General features: G+C 40.6%; 1 protein-coding gene across 2 annotated transcripts; it reads right to left on the bottom strand.

The window, feature by feature from the left end:
- Window positions 1–321: 321 nt before the first annotated feature.
- On the bottom strand, window positions 322–13,795 carry IRS2 (insulin receptor substrate 2). Of its 2 annotated transcripts, none has more exons than XM_070732312.1 (2): window positions 10,237–13,786; window positions 322–448 (listed from the first exon to the last, which is right to left on the bottom strand). In XM_070732312.1, exons 1-2 carry the CDS (start codon window positions 13,568–13,570, stop codon window positions 411–413), a joined length of 3,372 nt encoding a protein of 1,123 aa, XP_070588413.1. In that variant the 5' UTR covers window positions 13,571–13,786; the 3' UTR covers window positions 322–410. The 2 variants fall into 2 exon arrangements, with proteins under 2 accessions (XP_070588413.1, XP_070588414.1); XM_070732313.1 differs by lacking the exon at window positions 322–448 and adding an exon at window positions 3,147–5,203 and having other exon boundaries at window positions 10,237–13,795.
- Window positions 13,796–13,828: the final 33 nt, after the last annotated feature.

Here is a 13,828-nt window from a genome sequence, read left to right as displayed (position 1 = left end):
GGAATATCCCTTGATATGATTTAAGGGCCAAGCTGTACTGTATGCAGTGAAGCAGTCATTACATTGTTTTTATACAAGTCTCTTTGTGTGTCAAATGGAGATGGGTATTAAAATTTCACATTAAAAGAAGTGAGGGAGACAGGATTAATTTAGAGTACCACTTCCTCAAAAAAAAAAAGATTATTGCAACTTACCTCCTGGAACATCTGTTTGCTCAGAATTTAGGAGGAATTGTTTAGTCTCTCAACAGAGAGGCAGGGAGTTGTGAATGAGGAGCACTTCCCATGTGTCTTCAGCTTCCTTTGTGCTCCAATTACATGTTAGATATACCCAAGTTGTGCATCTGTCCTCAGAGTAACTCTTCTTTCTACCCAGTTTCTTTTTTTGACAATCATGACCCAGAAGAAGACTCAGGAGGCCATCCTGTGGTTGAAAAGAAGCTCCTTGCCTGAAAAAAAAAATTCCGCTAATAAATAATAAAATAATAACATTATTTTATACAGTACTCATGTGCTACAACAACGTGTCTGATATGACCTACGGCAAAAACCTGCTGCTTAGTAGCTAAACATTGTGAATTCTGATGTGGGCTTCTAAACAAATAAAATCCCCATGCAAAAAGACTGAAGAACATGGATGAAATTTAAATGAAAAATGTCTTCTAGGAATTACCTCAGGTATCCAAATGATAGAAGTATAGGGAATGATGGATTAAGAGTTTGGTCAGAGTTGTGCCAAATTCTCTTTCACATTCTTTCCCTCCCTCTCTCTCCTTCCCTCTCCATGTCGTTAGACACTTGAATTTGTAAAATTATACAATTTAAAATTATTAATTAGTTACAACAAAACATTGTTTAGAAGATGAAAACATATTGATAGTTTTCTTATCAAGAAGTGATAAAGGTATATCTTGGGACTAAGTTCTGCTGAACTCAAAGTAGTCATGTGCAGAACTATCTGTCATACAATTTAAATAATGGAAAAAATCTTAATTAAACTTAATTCTATTGTCAGGTACAACAGCTTTCAATTTTTTTCAGACCATGGAATCTGTTAGCTAGAAAAAAATCTCTGCTTAAGGAGCAACACAGTAATGATAGAAAACTGGCAATAAAATGAAAGGTAATAGTTTATTGTAAATGCAAAACTAAAATTTCCAGTGTACACAAAGTACCGTAATTGAATTTAAAAGTTTTTGAGAGGTTCAAAAAGTTTTTGGTCAGACAAATCAATGACTATAATGTGACTGTTTTTCCTTGGATAAAAATTCAGAATTACTGATATTACTTTGAAGAAGAGATCATTTTCTATATTTGGCTTATCTCTGTACCAGTTTTGTTGCTGCACCTAACAAGAAGGTTCTTATAAGGGAACATGGTTGCAAACGGCATCATATATTTCCATGCTTAACTGTCAGTGTTAGAATATTCCTTTAGAAATTCTACCCAGAAATGCATTACACTCTGCATGGAAATGCTTTATATCTGCATGGAAATGCTTGTAATCTCTCAAACTTGGACCAGCAGCACTGGCATTTGTTTTCCTTTTTCTGTCTTCATCTTTTAGTGTACTATTTTCATTTATACCAATTTGTAGCCAGTGATTCATATATAGAGAAAATTCTATTCACAATGCATCAATATTTATCAGGCCTTGATGGGAAAAAATAGAATAAAAATAGTACAAGTGACATACCTCTAATACAGGGATTGGTGGCCTAGATCTTTTTAAGGCGAACGCTTTGCTGAAGTTATTAAGCACTTACTTTCCCTTTGCCTGCCAAGATTTGCAAATATGATTCTTATGTTGTGTTTACTCTAGAAGTCTCACACCAAAGAAATTTGAGATACAGCTCAATGCTTTACAGCTGAGCAAAGCAATCTTAATTTCTTTATTAATTCCTACACACTTATAAAGGCACTTGGTTCTACGTAGTTCATGACACGCGCATGCATACAAACAAACATGATTTGCAGTATGGACAATTAAGAGGGAAGGAGAATTCATTATTATTTTTCTTGTGCTGGTAAGCAAGTGACATAGGTTGGGCTGACTTTGGGGTAGGCAGGGAGTTTAATTTTATGTATCTATGATTAGAAAAAGAAGGCCACCTGCCATCTGTCTGGAGCCCTTGTCAATGTTGCTGATGACAGGTTGTGATGATGTTATAACCAATGAGAAGAGAAGAACACATCAAGGAAAAAAATGGATGGCTGAGTGAATGCAGAGACCATGTTTGTGATCTCCCCTCCTTAATCTTTCACAGAACTCACTCAGTACAATTTATGTTTGAAAATACACTATTATGCAAGTCTTGTTCTTACAGATAATTGTTTTGCAGCATTTCTTTTTCTAAAGTGATCAGAATATTCTATGATTGATAGAATGATGGCAGAAATGGCCCCTTTGCACACCGTGAAAAGTAAACATTTCAGACTTAATTAAAGTTTAATAAACAAGATTTTACAAATAAAATAAAAATTTTATTAGATCAAGGATTTCTAGTGTCAAACCCTGATATCTGGATAAAATTGATAGTGGAATTGTCTTGGAGATGGTTAATGGATTGGTCAGACCCCCATCTCCTCCTCAGGGAAATTTTCTTCTCTTCCTTTCCATTATGGTTAATCAAATTTTATCCACATTTTTAACTGGTAATTATTTATTGTTTTATCATTTTAATGTTTAAATGGTATTATAATTGTTTCACTGTAAGCTGCCTGGGGAAGCAAACCGATAGCTACTAAATACAACTTCTCGAAATACAAATAAAATCATGGCTATAAATAATAAAAAATCATTAAGATGAAAAAATTAATAGTTTCTGGAGATGTTACTTACCCCAAGTGGTAACACTGGCAGAGATGTTCATTTGCTAAAAAGGTTGTTGACAATTATTTTTCTGAAGTAATGTCATCACTACAGAGATTGATAAAATATATTTGTTTAAAATTACTATTCTAATAAAAGACTGTTTCCAAATCTGAAAGTATTTTCCCAGGACTAGAGTGCACATTTTCAAGTGGAAAACAGAATTGATTATTTTTACTAATGAGCAGGCTGAGCAAGACACTCCAAAAAACATAGCAGAAAGCTGTAATACACAGAACAATTTTGATTTAAAAAAAAGAACAGCTCTTCAATGATTTTAATGCTTCAATAAATAATATTTTATTGCATATGGCTATTAAGGATAGCAGCCAAGATCAGTAAAGACTAATGACTAAATTTTAGTTCCATGTTTTCTCTTCCCCAGCAGCATCACTGATTATTTCTATATACATAGTGTGCATTGGAAGACACAGCAAGATAAATTAAGTGTTTTGCCTTAGCACAATGCCAAGAAATATATTTACTATATCAATGTCCAGAAACAATTATATTTCTAAAAAGAAAACAATGCTTATAACTGTTAATGTTACATAGCAAAAAATATTTAAAATTTAAGATAAAATCAGGCAGAATGTACAAAGACCCAATATACATAGCAAAGTGTTAGCAAATTTAACATTTATACATTTTGGTTTCATATTGTAAACTAGATTAAGAATGTAACTATTTGCATATGCCTTTGTGAAATGTAAAGTATTGACAATGTCAGTATATATTCAAGCTTGATTATTTTAGAAACTAACTAAATTGACTATTATGGTATCAGGAACTGACTTTCCTCCCCAAAGCCATTCAGATGCAGTGCTCCATTACTTGAGGACATAATATCCAGCTATCTTCATTAATTCAATTTATGACATTTCTCCCACAATTAAGTGCTTTCAAGATTTTTGGATAACAATTTCCACAATTAGAAATATTAGAAATTGCAGACAAAATGCAATTTGCAGAAATGTGGGCTACTTATTATTTTTATTTGACAATTTCATTCTTCAACATATACTCTCCTCCCATTCCCTCAAAAACACTCTGAGCAAGCAGAGATTACATTCAGATGCATCATTCTACAGAGCCCCCTGTCCCAATGCTCAGCATGAAAGCAGGAGAATTTTGATTATCCTGAGCAATAGTTTAGTAAAGATAGAAATTACTGCTTCTGGTGACATTGTATTCATTGCTTAAACACGATGTTCAAGGAAAAATGTATGGTTGCTCTTAGTAATGATAACAATATATTTTTAAAAAGTCTCTTCAATCAAAAATGGATCAGAAGCAACACACGGAGGACCATCAAAGCTCTGAAGATATGTAAAAATAGCAGTCATGACACTGTTATTTTCAAAATACTGAATATGCATGTTCTTATGAATTATCTTTAGAAGACAATGAAAATTTTATTCCCTCCCCAAATATTATATATTTTTTAAAATGGAAATTATTTCTTGTTGAAGAAAAATATTCAGCTTTACTGAATAATATGTAGAATTTTGTACAAAAGTTTGCCATCTTTTTGACATGTATTACCCTTCATTTCTAAATTTTTGTTGCAAGAAAATAAGCTAATACCAAGAGTAGCTGGTAAACATAAGCATACAAATAGGATAAAACATCTCTGAAGTCTGCAGAACTTTAAAAGAAACTATCAAACAATTATGTCAGAGGTATAGTGTGATATCCAAATCCAATACCAAGTTTTGCTGCTTCCATAGGAGATTTTATATTACCAGAAATATAATGATAAAAATCTAATCTCTCATGTTCCATCTTGGCTTTAGGTTTTTCAGGTCCTATTTTGGGTTTGCATGTAAGTAAACGAAGCAGTCAGACAGTAGCAGGGTTCTTGATAGATTTGATAAGGCTGACAACTGTACTATGCCACTGAGAGAAAGGAAATGTCAGCCATCCTAAACCACAATACAAATCCAATTTGACTTTTAACTGAGGTAGTGCTGTAGAGGTTTGAAAATATGCTAGTAAACACCAAATTTCACTGCTGTAGCATGTGCAAGCAGAACCTCTCAACATGCTGAAGAGTTAAGTACAGTTCATTGGTACTGAAAAGACAATGATCACAGTCCATCAGCCGAGGTCCAAAGTCCTAAAAGATATCACGCTGAGCACAATTTATGCAAACAGCGGCGTAGTGTTGCAAAAGATCCTGATAAATGGGACAGGTTGCTTCTTCTCTAATAATAATGAAGAAATGTTCTGAAAGCTACATGAAGTAGGGAGAAAAATGGATCTTATAGCAGCTTAAATCTAAAATGATGACAGTTCTACCAAGTATAAGAGTGAAACTGGTTTCTTCATTCTGGAAAGGGAAAAAAACCCAAATCAGTAAGTTCTAATCAAAAGCAACCAAATGCACAGACTATCCTTATGTACTAATTTACTATTTTTTCCAATTACGGATTAATGTAGGCATGTCTATCCTCCTCAGAGCTGATTTCTAAGGAACCATCTTAGGAATTCAGAATTGCTCCTGAAATATTAGCTGCTACAGAAGATGTTGCACATTGAACATTAAACGTAACATTACACTAAGTTTCCCTTCAGTAGTATCACTGCCACAATTCTCCTCCTAGAACCAGGAAGAGGATATCAGAAGAAAAACTATCCACTTCCTCTACTAAAGCTAAAATAAACATAAGTGAGCAATAATTTCAGGCAACACAAAAGGATCTTCTCTGAATTATCTGATTTCTTTACTACGTGCTATTTGGGAAAGAGAAAATGTAGTTTACGGTGTCCTTTTCCTATCCTTCACAGCTTCTTGTCATTTTACTTTGTACAGTTTTTTTATTATAGGTTCTCAAAGGCCAATTTGACAAAGAAAAGAAACATGATAAATGTGCAAGTAATAAACCAACAATCCAAGCTCAAGCTCAAACACTATTATGATATTCAGGGACTAGATATCATCCATTTCTATGGTTTGTAACAAAATTATGAATATTGAGACACCAATGTGATTCATATTGGTGCTCTACAACGCATTAGGAAAATTTAGAAAATTTAGAATCCAGAGCATGATACCATGGTCTTTCAAGACTGAAGGATGCCAATGCAAATTTAGAAAATATACTTAGAATGTATAGGAAGAAAGTTGTCTCTTTTGGCAACTCTTTAAAACAACTGTAAAATTTCTCAGCTGTTACCAAAGCATCATTCAGCTCTAATGACCAATATATGAACAGACTGACTGAGAGCACCACTCATCCTATGGACATCAAGAGCATTCAGGAAGAGCAAGAGGTAAACAGGTTGATAGCACAACCATGAGCAAAAGGCTAGACTGAATTAAGTTATTTTCATAATGTTTTATAATATGTTTTTCTGTATTAAAATTTCATGCTGTGAAGACTCAGTGGTTGACTAGAGACATCCTGCAAGCCAGTTTAATTTAGTAACCTCCATTCCTTAAGATAGTATAAATTATGCCAGAACAAATTTACTCTGTCAAAATGATCAGATTGTGATACACAGTGTTAACAAAAATTGTGAATGGTGCCGTTTTAGTAATTTACTGTAGGGCAAGCTAAGGTGCAGTGATTGGTGGATTTTTTTTGCTAATGGGAAAATATCCAGTTTCCTCCCCCTAATTTGGGCTGAGGCTGGGACTTGGGAAGGAGACGGATCTGGAGGAAGAATTCCAGGAAAACAGGAGTGTCTCTCTTTTTTCCTAGAGCTTCTGTTTCGTGTATGAGCTTTGGGGGAACAGCCAGGGCTGGGCAGCAGGCAGGATGGAGTGGAACACAGTTCCACCAGTGGAAATTTATTTATTTATTGGATTTGTATGCCGCCCCTCTCCGAGGACTCAAGGCAGCTCACAACATAAATGAAGCTGTTTGCCCAGCTCCAGCTGACCATCCACCCTCCCCCCTCCTCCTCAGAAAGCGGCAGGGAGACCAGCACAGGGGGCCCATTTCCTCCCCCATCTTTTTTCAACAGCTGATTGGCACCCATTCGGCTAGCTACCCAGCCTTAGGCAGGGAGTGACCCAGGAAGGAGAGCGCAGGAAACGCGAAGCAAATTGTCACCCCAAAGAGCAACACTGGTGAGGTTGTAAGTCGAGGACTTAACAGTTCACTTGAACAATGATGATTGTTCAAGCCACTCCCACCTGGTCACATGCCCGCAAGCCACTCCTACCCAGTCACGTGACCATCAAGCCACACCCCCAAAATAAGCCACACCCACAGTGTGGCAGTAAAATTTTTGGCTGCCCATTACTGGGAACAGCAGTATCTATTCCTTCCTCCAAGATTCCCCACATGACTTTCCCATACCATATGAATAGACACAAGCTGAGTAAAGAATCCTGGTTCAGCAAGTGCCATCACCATATGACCTGTTGTAGGAAGTCAAGGAAATGACTATGGAGAAAGAATTGAGATGCTGTTAGAGAAACACAAGATGCAGAGGAAATGTGCGTTAGGTCCAAAGAAGCAGAAGAGTATTACAAAGAAACTCAGACCAGCCCTCCTTTCACTGCTCTGGCTACAAGAGGGAGGGGACAGAAGACATGGGCAGGCTTGCAAGATTATATCATTGCAGTCTTTCTCATAAAATACAATTCTGGTCTTCCAGTGGAGGTTACTTGCCAATCTGATCTATTTAGAAAAGCTGACACTTGCCTGCACACTGTATGATGCCCCACATGGTGCGATGCCTGATTATGTGTAGTCATACCTATTAATCCCTGATTATACTGATAATTATTATAGCCACTTGTGCATCTTAATGGCTCCGATGATTACTTGCAAAGTTATGAGAAGTTTCTGCTGGTTCAACCATTATTGAATCTGTTACGGTGCATGCAGTAGAATCCCTTCCCCCATATCCATTCCCCCATATAACTAGCTCAGTTACTGCCACGGCTTTCACCAAGAGAGGATTAAAATACTCAAATTCTGATTCAGCTATGGTTTTGGCTCTGATTTGGAGATGAAAGTGTTCTGTAGCATCCTCTTTGATGTTTTCAACTTGTCATAAAGTCATTTATGAGTATTTTCAGGGTCTGGTCAATTAGGAATAGATTTTACCATTACCATATAGTATATATGTATATGTATGTATGTATGTATGTATGTATGTATGTATGTATGTATGTATGTATATATATATATATAGTCACAGTCCATAGATGAAGTAGGCATAAATTACTATTATATAGTCCTTCCATTTTCAATGCAACATTTTACTTGTATTCACAGAATTAACCGTAGATTCTTTAAAAAAGGTACACATTTTCTTGCCAGCTATGAAACAAATAAGAAATATTTTTCTTTTTATTGGTTTTTTTAAAGTTTTATTAAATACATTGTCCTAAGTTGAGGACTATCTGTACACATCTATTTTGTATGCTATTATCTGACAAAGATTTTTAGATATTAAAGATATTTATTTTATTTTTTGAACTGAACTGAAACAGAGGGTGCAGATCTTAAAAATCACAGTAGACAAAGATCATCCCACCATAGTTCTTTGATTCTTTTAAATGACAAATGCACAGCTCTTAGTCACTTGGAAGTGACTAAAAACAACACAGCATTGTACAGATGAGGACTGATGAATATTAGATGAATGCATTGCCTCAGTGTCTTGCTTATCTTGCAAAAAGTACTTGACCTTATTTAGTTCAGCAAGTTCAAAGAACAAACTTGAACAGGAGCAAGTTTATAAACTTGAATAAACTTGAACAGGAGCAAGCACTGCTGAATCAAGGAGCAAAATAACATGTAGCTGGGGAAAAGGCAAACACGCAAACGTGACATTACTTTATACACTTTCAAGTTCATGGTTACTTCAGTTTTTTATTTGTTACAAATTTTGTACTAGACAAAACCTAACTGCAAATTTCTGTGAGATACACCAAACTTACAATTCCTTCTATTGATTACTATAGCTATTCTGTTAAATGATAGTATTTTCCCTATGTTTTCCTTATTATGATTTGGCATGGGTATAATTTTAAAGTTAACATTAATAGATAACACTGAAAGTGTATTTTGTATTAACTATTCCAGGTTTTCATAACAAACAATTCAATGTTTGTTATTCAGTGTGGTTAATTATTATGGAATAGTTACATTATTTTTATGTGCAGTGGTATGCATTTTTGTTGCAAGTTTCAAATAAAGCCACACAATGTTATTGTGTGGCTTTATTTGAAACTTGCAACAAAAATGCATACCACTGCACATAAAAATAATGTAACTATTCCATAATAATTAACCACACTGAATTATCAAAGTATCAGTAATTACATGAACTTCATATTTGGGAAGGAACAAAACTAATTATCATATAACCCTTGGCTAATAAATGTACATTCAATTGACAGAAGTGAATGCTTGAGGCCCATTTTTGTCAACATCTGAATCTATTGGATTAGGGTTTTTTTTTTTAGGCCCAAGGAAGAGCACTTTTGAGCAATCCTTAGTAAGTGTTTTTGATATACATTTTGGGGGTTTGTTTACATCTCTTGTATTATATATGGTGTACATATTGTCCATTCATCATATCTGATATTTTTTTCTCTTATTTTTCTCATTTTTACTAAAATAAATATAAATTGTGCTACCGTTCCATAACAGAGTAGAGCAATAAAAATTCCCCAATGGGAGAAAACATACAAGAGAATAAAAGCATGACTTGTTTAAGATCTCTATAGCAAAATAAAAAGATCCAAAAACAATTTTATTTATGTTTACTCTGAACCTAGCCAGCTTTGCTCATCTCAAAAATCAAAGCAGAATTAGATCTGGTCCATTAAGACTAGGGTATCTAAAACTAGTGGACTTCTAATCCAGTAGCAAAATACTGTATACTATCTCTAAACTCCCTTTAATACTTGTCTGATGTTTTGGTAGGATATGGTAGTCCTCGATTAGTATTTGGGAAAGAGTTCACCTGAGGATATCGCAAATGCAGCAGATTAGATTGAAAAAGTTGAAAAAACATCCTGATAGAAGGAAGTGGCAAAAAGAGTTCCATTCTGCTGCCAAGAAAACTTCACGGTCATGTTTATGAAATCACCAGGAACCCAGCTCCACTGTAAGGAGAATTTACTTACTTACTCTGAATGACGTCCTCTTCCAGTAGGAATTAGTCAATTGGAGTATCAACATGTTACTGAACTAAGCAATAATAATGCACTGAGACTCACAAATTTGGATTTGGAATACTTTCACCTAACCTTAAACTAGCATCTCCACAACTTAGCAAAAACATTTTAAGTAAATAGACAAAGCATTTTGAATTTGTACTTTCTTTGGCTCTAAGGGCTCTTTCAAAAGCTCAGTTATTGAAAGGGAAACATGAGTAAGTTTGTAAACTTACCTTTCACTAAAGATGTTTTTTTCAGATGCTGGGCCAGAACACTTATACTGGCATAAGTACTGTTGATATTTCCATTGAGAGTATACCTGTCTTTGTGCTCAACTTGGTCTCCAACTGCAAGGTCACTTCCATCCAATGCATCAACTGCAATGTAGTTGAGGCCATTCTGGAAGCCAGCTGAGGTTTCCCGGCACATGGGGCTGCTGTTCTGTTCCTCTCCCCCCAAACCTTCATTTTTCCTGAGGGACACATTTTCTACAGAGGCTGAATTCTGCCGCTTAGGATGGTGTGCAAAGGAAGGGGAAACAGGAGTCACGGTGGTAGTAGATAAGAAAGTTTCTGAGCTGTGTCTTCGACGCCCCTGAGGATCAACACGAATGACTTTGGCTCCATGATTGGGATCAAAAGGAGGACTAGCAAAGACAAAAGTCTCCACTTCAGGAAGGGTAAGTTGCTTCAGTCCAGGGCCAGGACCAGTCACACAAACACTTTCTGGCTTGTGTGAGATGGGCTGTGGTGGTGCGGTGGCAGTGTTAAAAATCATCTCTGCATAGTCACCAGCTTCAGAAGTCGGGCTGGAAAGGCAAGCCATCTGCATTCCAACCTTTAAATAATGCTTGTCTAGCTTCTTGGGGTTAGGACAAGATCCTGGCATAAGTATTTCTTCCAAGGGCCCTAGAGAGATGGGATTTGTCTGTGGACTATCAAAATTGAGGTTCATATAACTGGAAATCCTTGAGCCATTATGCCCACCTAAGCCAGGGTTAAACAGAGAAGATAAACCCTTGTAGGTTGGCACCAGTGAGTAGCCAATATCAACATAATCTCCACTGGAGCTCTGAGATTCTTTTAGAAGAGGCTGTTCAGTCATGATGGGTAGCAAAAGCCCCAGAGAAGGGTGACTGGGCTGGGTATTGCCTGTCTTTTGATTGAAAGAGGTCTCAGTTTGATTGTGTTGCATGGATAAATGCACTGCAGTATTGTTGCATGGAGCAAGAAAGAATTTCCCCTTGGGAGTGTAATTCTGTCTGCCTGTTGGAGAGTTCATAAGTACGTACTGGTCACTGTCCTTTCTCTCACCATGGGAATCGGACTGTTGGCATGCATGCAGTAGGCTACCCAAGTAACCAGACTGATTTCCAAGCCTCAGAGCACTGAAATGGTCAGTAGAGAGCATAGGTGAGTCTGAAGCAGAAGGAGGCAAAAGCAAAGGGGACATGCTGATGTAGTCATCGCTGGCCAATCTTTCTTCTGGGCTCTCTCCAGGCAGCCTAGTTCTGGTACCCCACATATGCATGTAACCACAATTATCTGGAGAACTCTCCCTGTTGATTTTGTAGGAATAAGACTGTGCAATCTGCTGTGGGGTTGACACACTGGTGGGGTGCATAGACATATAGCCATCAGAATCAGTCTGCAACGACACAACAGATGATATGCTGGGACTCATGGGCATATAGCCATCCCCCTTAGGCACACTGCAACCTAAGTGTGGCCTATCACTGCCGATGCCACTACAGCCAATGTCCACATCACAATAATCCTCGGGATAAGGAGTATAGGTTGTCTTTGGTGAATATCCCGCTCTTGAAAAGGTGGCCTGCATGAGAGTGTACTCGTCGAGGGAGGCAGAAGAAACTGGAGGAGGCAAGGAGCCTTGGTGTACTGGTGTTGTCAAAGAGTAAGTGCGCTTCCTGGGAACCTTGTCCTCTCCGCAAAGGTATGGCTGATGGCGAAGGGGTTCCCGCTCCATAGCAATGTAACCATCCAACTGCCAGCCAGGAGGAGTCTCAGGTGTGTTGCTGGGGTGGCTTGTTGCTGAAGAAGATGAGAGAGGCAGTAGGTCTCCAGCTGGACTGGAGCCTAATTCCTCAAAAGTCATGAAACCAGCTAGGTCACTAGGGGAACCAGAACCAGAAGCGCTGCAACTAGATAAGCGTTGAGAGGCCAAGCTTGGCTCTGCGGTCAACTTTGGTCCCAGGAAGGAAGAATGCCCTAAAGCTAGGGAGCCACCAGAGTGGATCGCTGCTTGCCCTCCGAGCGGGCTGGGGGCCCCTCTGACTCCAAGGCTGTGTGGGGTTATTTGCCCCGTTTCGGGGCTCAGGGGGCTGCCAGACAGCGAGTCAGCCCTAATTCCATCGCTCTCGCTGGCCGTCCGCACCCGGCTGCCGTGGCTGCTGCTACTGCTGCTGCTGCTGCCGCTGCTCCCTGCTACAGTCAAGATGTCCGTGCGCGATCGGCGGAGGAGGCCAGTCTGGCTGGGGGGCAGAGGCGCCAGCGGGTGATGGGCGTGATGGCGGCGGCCGGGAACGGAGATGGGCCGGCTGCACATAGACGATAATGCCCCGCCGCCGCCGCCGCCGCCACCCGCATTCACGCCGACCGTGGTGGCGCCCCCGGACGAGGAGGACGAGGACTGGCTCTTGCTCCGCGGGCGGAACTCTACGAGCTCCCGCAGCGCCTTCATGGCCTCCAGGATGGTCTCATGGATGTTCTGCGCCACCACCGAGTCGTCGGCTTGCATCCAGAGCTCGCCGGGCCCCGTGGAAGCCGAGCGCCCGAGCTCCATGAAGAAAAAGCTGTCCGAGTGGCCGCACCGGCGGATGTTCATAAGCTGCAGCGTCACGCAAGGCCGGTCGCAGTTGAGCCGCACCAGCCCGACCGTGTGCGCCGCCAGGCACAGGCGGTGCACGCCCGTCAGGTTGCGGCTCTGCCCGAGTCCCTTCGGCTTCAGCGTCACCTGCCACACCTCGCGGTAGGCGGCGGGCGCGGGGGGCCTGCAGCCCGGGTGGCCGGAGCTGAAGTCCTCGCAGGAGGCCAAGTGGGACGGGTGCCGGAGCGAGCCCTGTGCCGCGGCCTGGCTCTCGTGGAGCAGCTCCGTGATCGCTTGGTACCAAGCCTCCTGCTCCGGCTCGCTTTCAGCCGCCAAGGCGAAGTACTCGTCGCGCGTGTAGAGGGCGATGAGGTGCTTGTGCTTGGCGTCGGCCCGCTTGTGAACGTTGAGGCAGGCGTCGAGAGCAATGGTCCGCTTGGGAGCCGTGGACTTACTCCGCCACTTCTTCTCGCTCTCGTAGTACTCCAGCCGGGCGGGCTGCTGCGGCGACGCCTCCTCCCCCGCGGCCGCCCCGCCATCAGGGGCGCGAAGCACGAAGAAGCGCTTGTGGCCATGCTTCTGCTTGCGAAGGTAGCCGCACTTGCGCACGCCCGGCGGGGGCTGCTGCTGCTCCTGTTGTTGCTGCTGCTGCTGCTGGTTGTTGTTGTTGTTGTTGTTGTTGTTGAGATTGGGGCCAGCCGAGGAACTGCTGGGCGATTCCGGTGCGGGGGAGGCCGCCATCCCCCAGGACGGGACGGTATTCCAAGGTGGGCGAGCCCCGAGTTTCCGCGGCGCGCGGCACCTGTCCCCGGTATCTCCTGGGTCGGCTCTTTACCGTCAGCTCGCGCTCCTTCGCCTCTGTCCGCCCGAGGCTACTGCGCAGGCTCCGTCAGTTTCAGCACCACGGACGCAGCGAGTTACTTCTCGCACTTTGCTCGTCCCCGCGAAGAGCAAAACAACACGTGAACTGCTAGTTACCCAGCAGCTACCCAGACACTC

This window comes from Erythrolamprus reginae, chromosome 1 (genome assembly GCF_031021105.1).
Source record: "Erythrolamprus reginae isolate rEryReg1 chromosome 1, rEryReg1.hap1, whole genome shotgun sequence".
Classification (NCBI taxonomy): domain Eukaryota; kingdom Metazoa; phylum Chordata; class Lepidosauria; order Squamata; family Dipsadidae; genus Erythrolamprus; species Erythrolamprus reginae.
The sequence above is the reverse complement of the archived record's forward strand: the minus strand, read 5'-3'. Positions and strand labels throughout refer to the sequence as shown.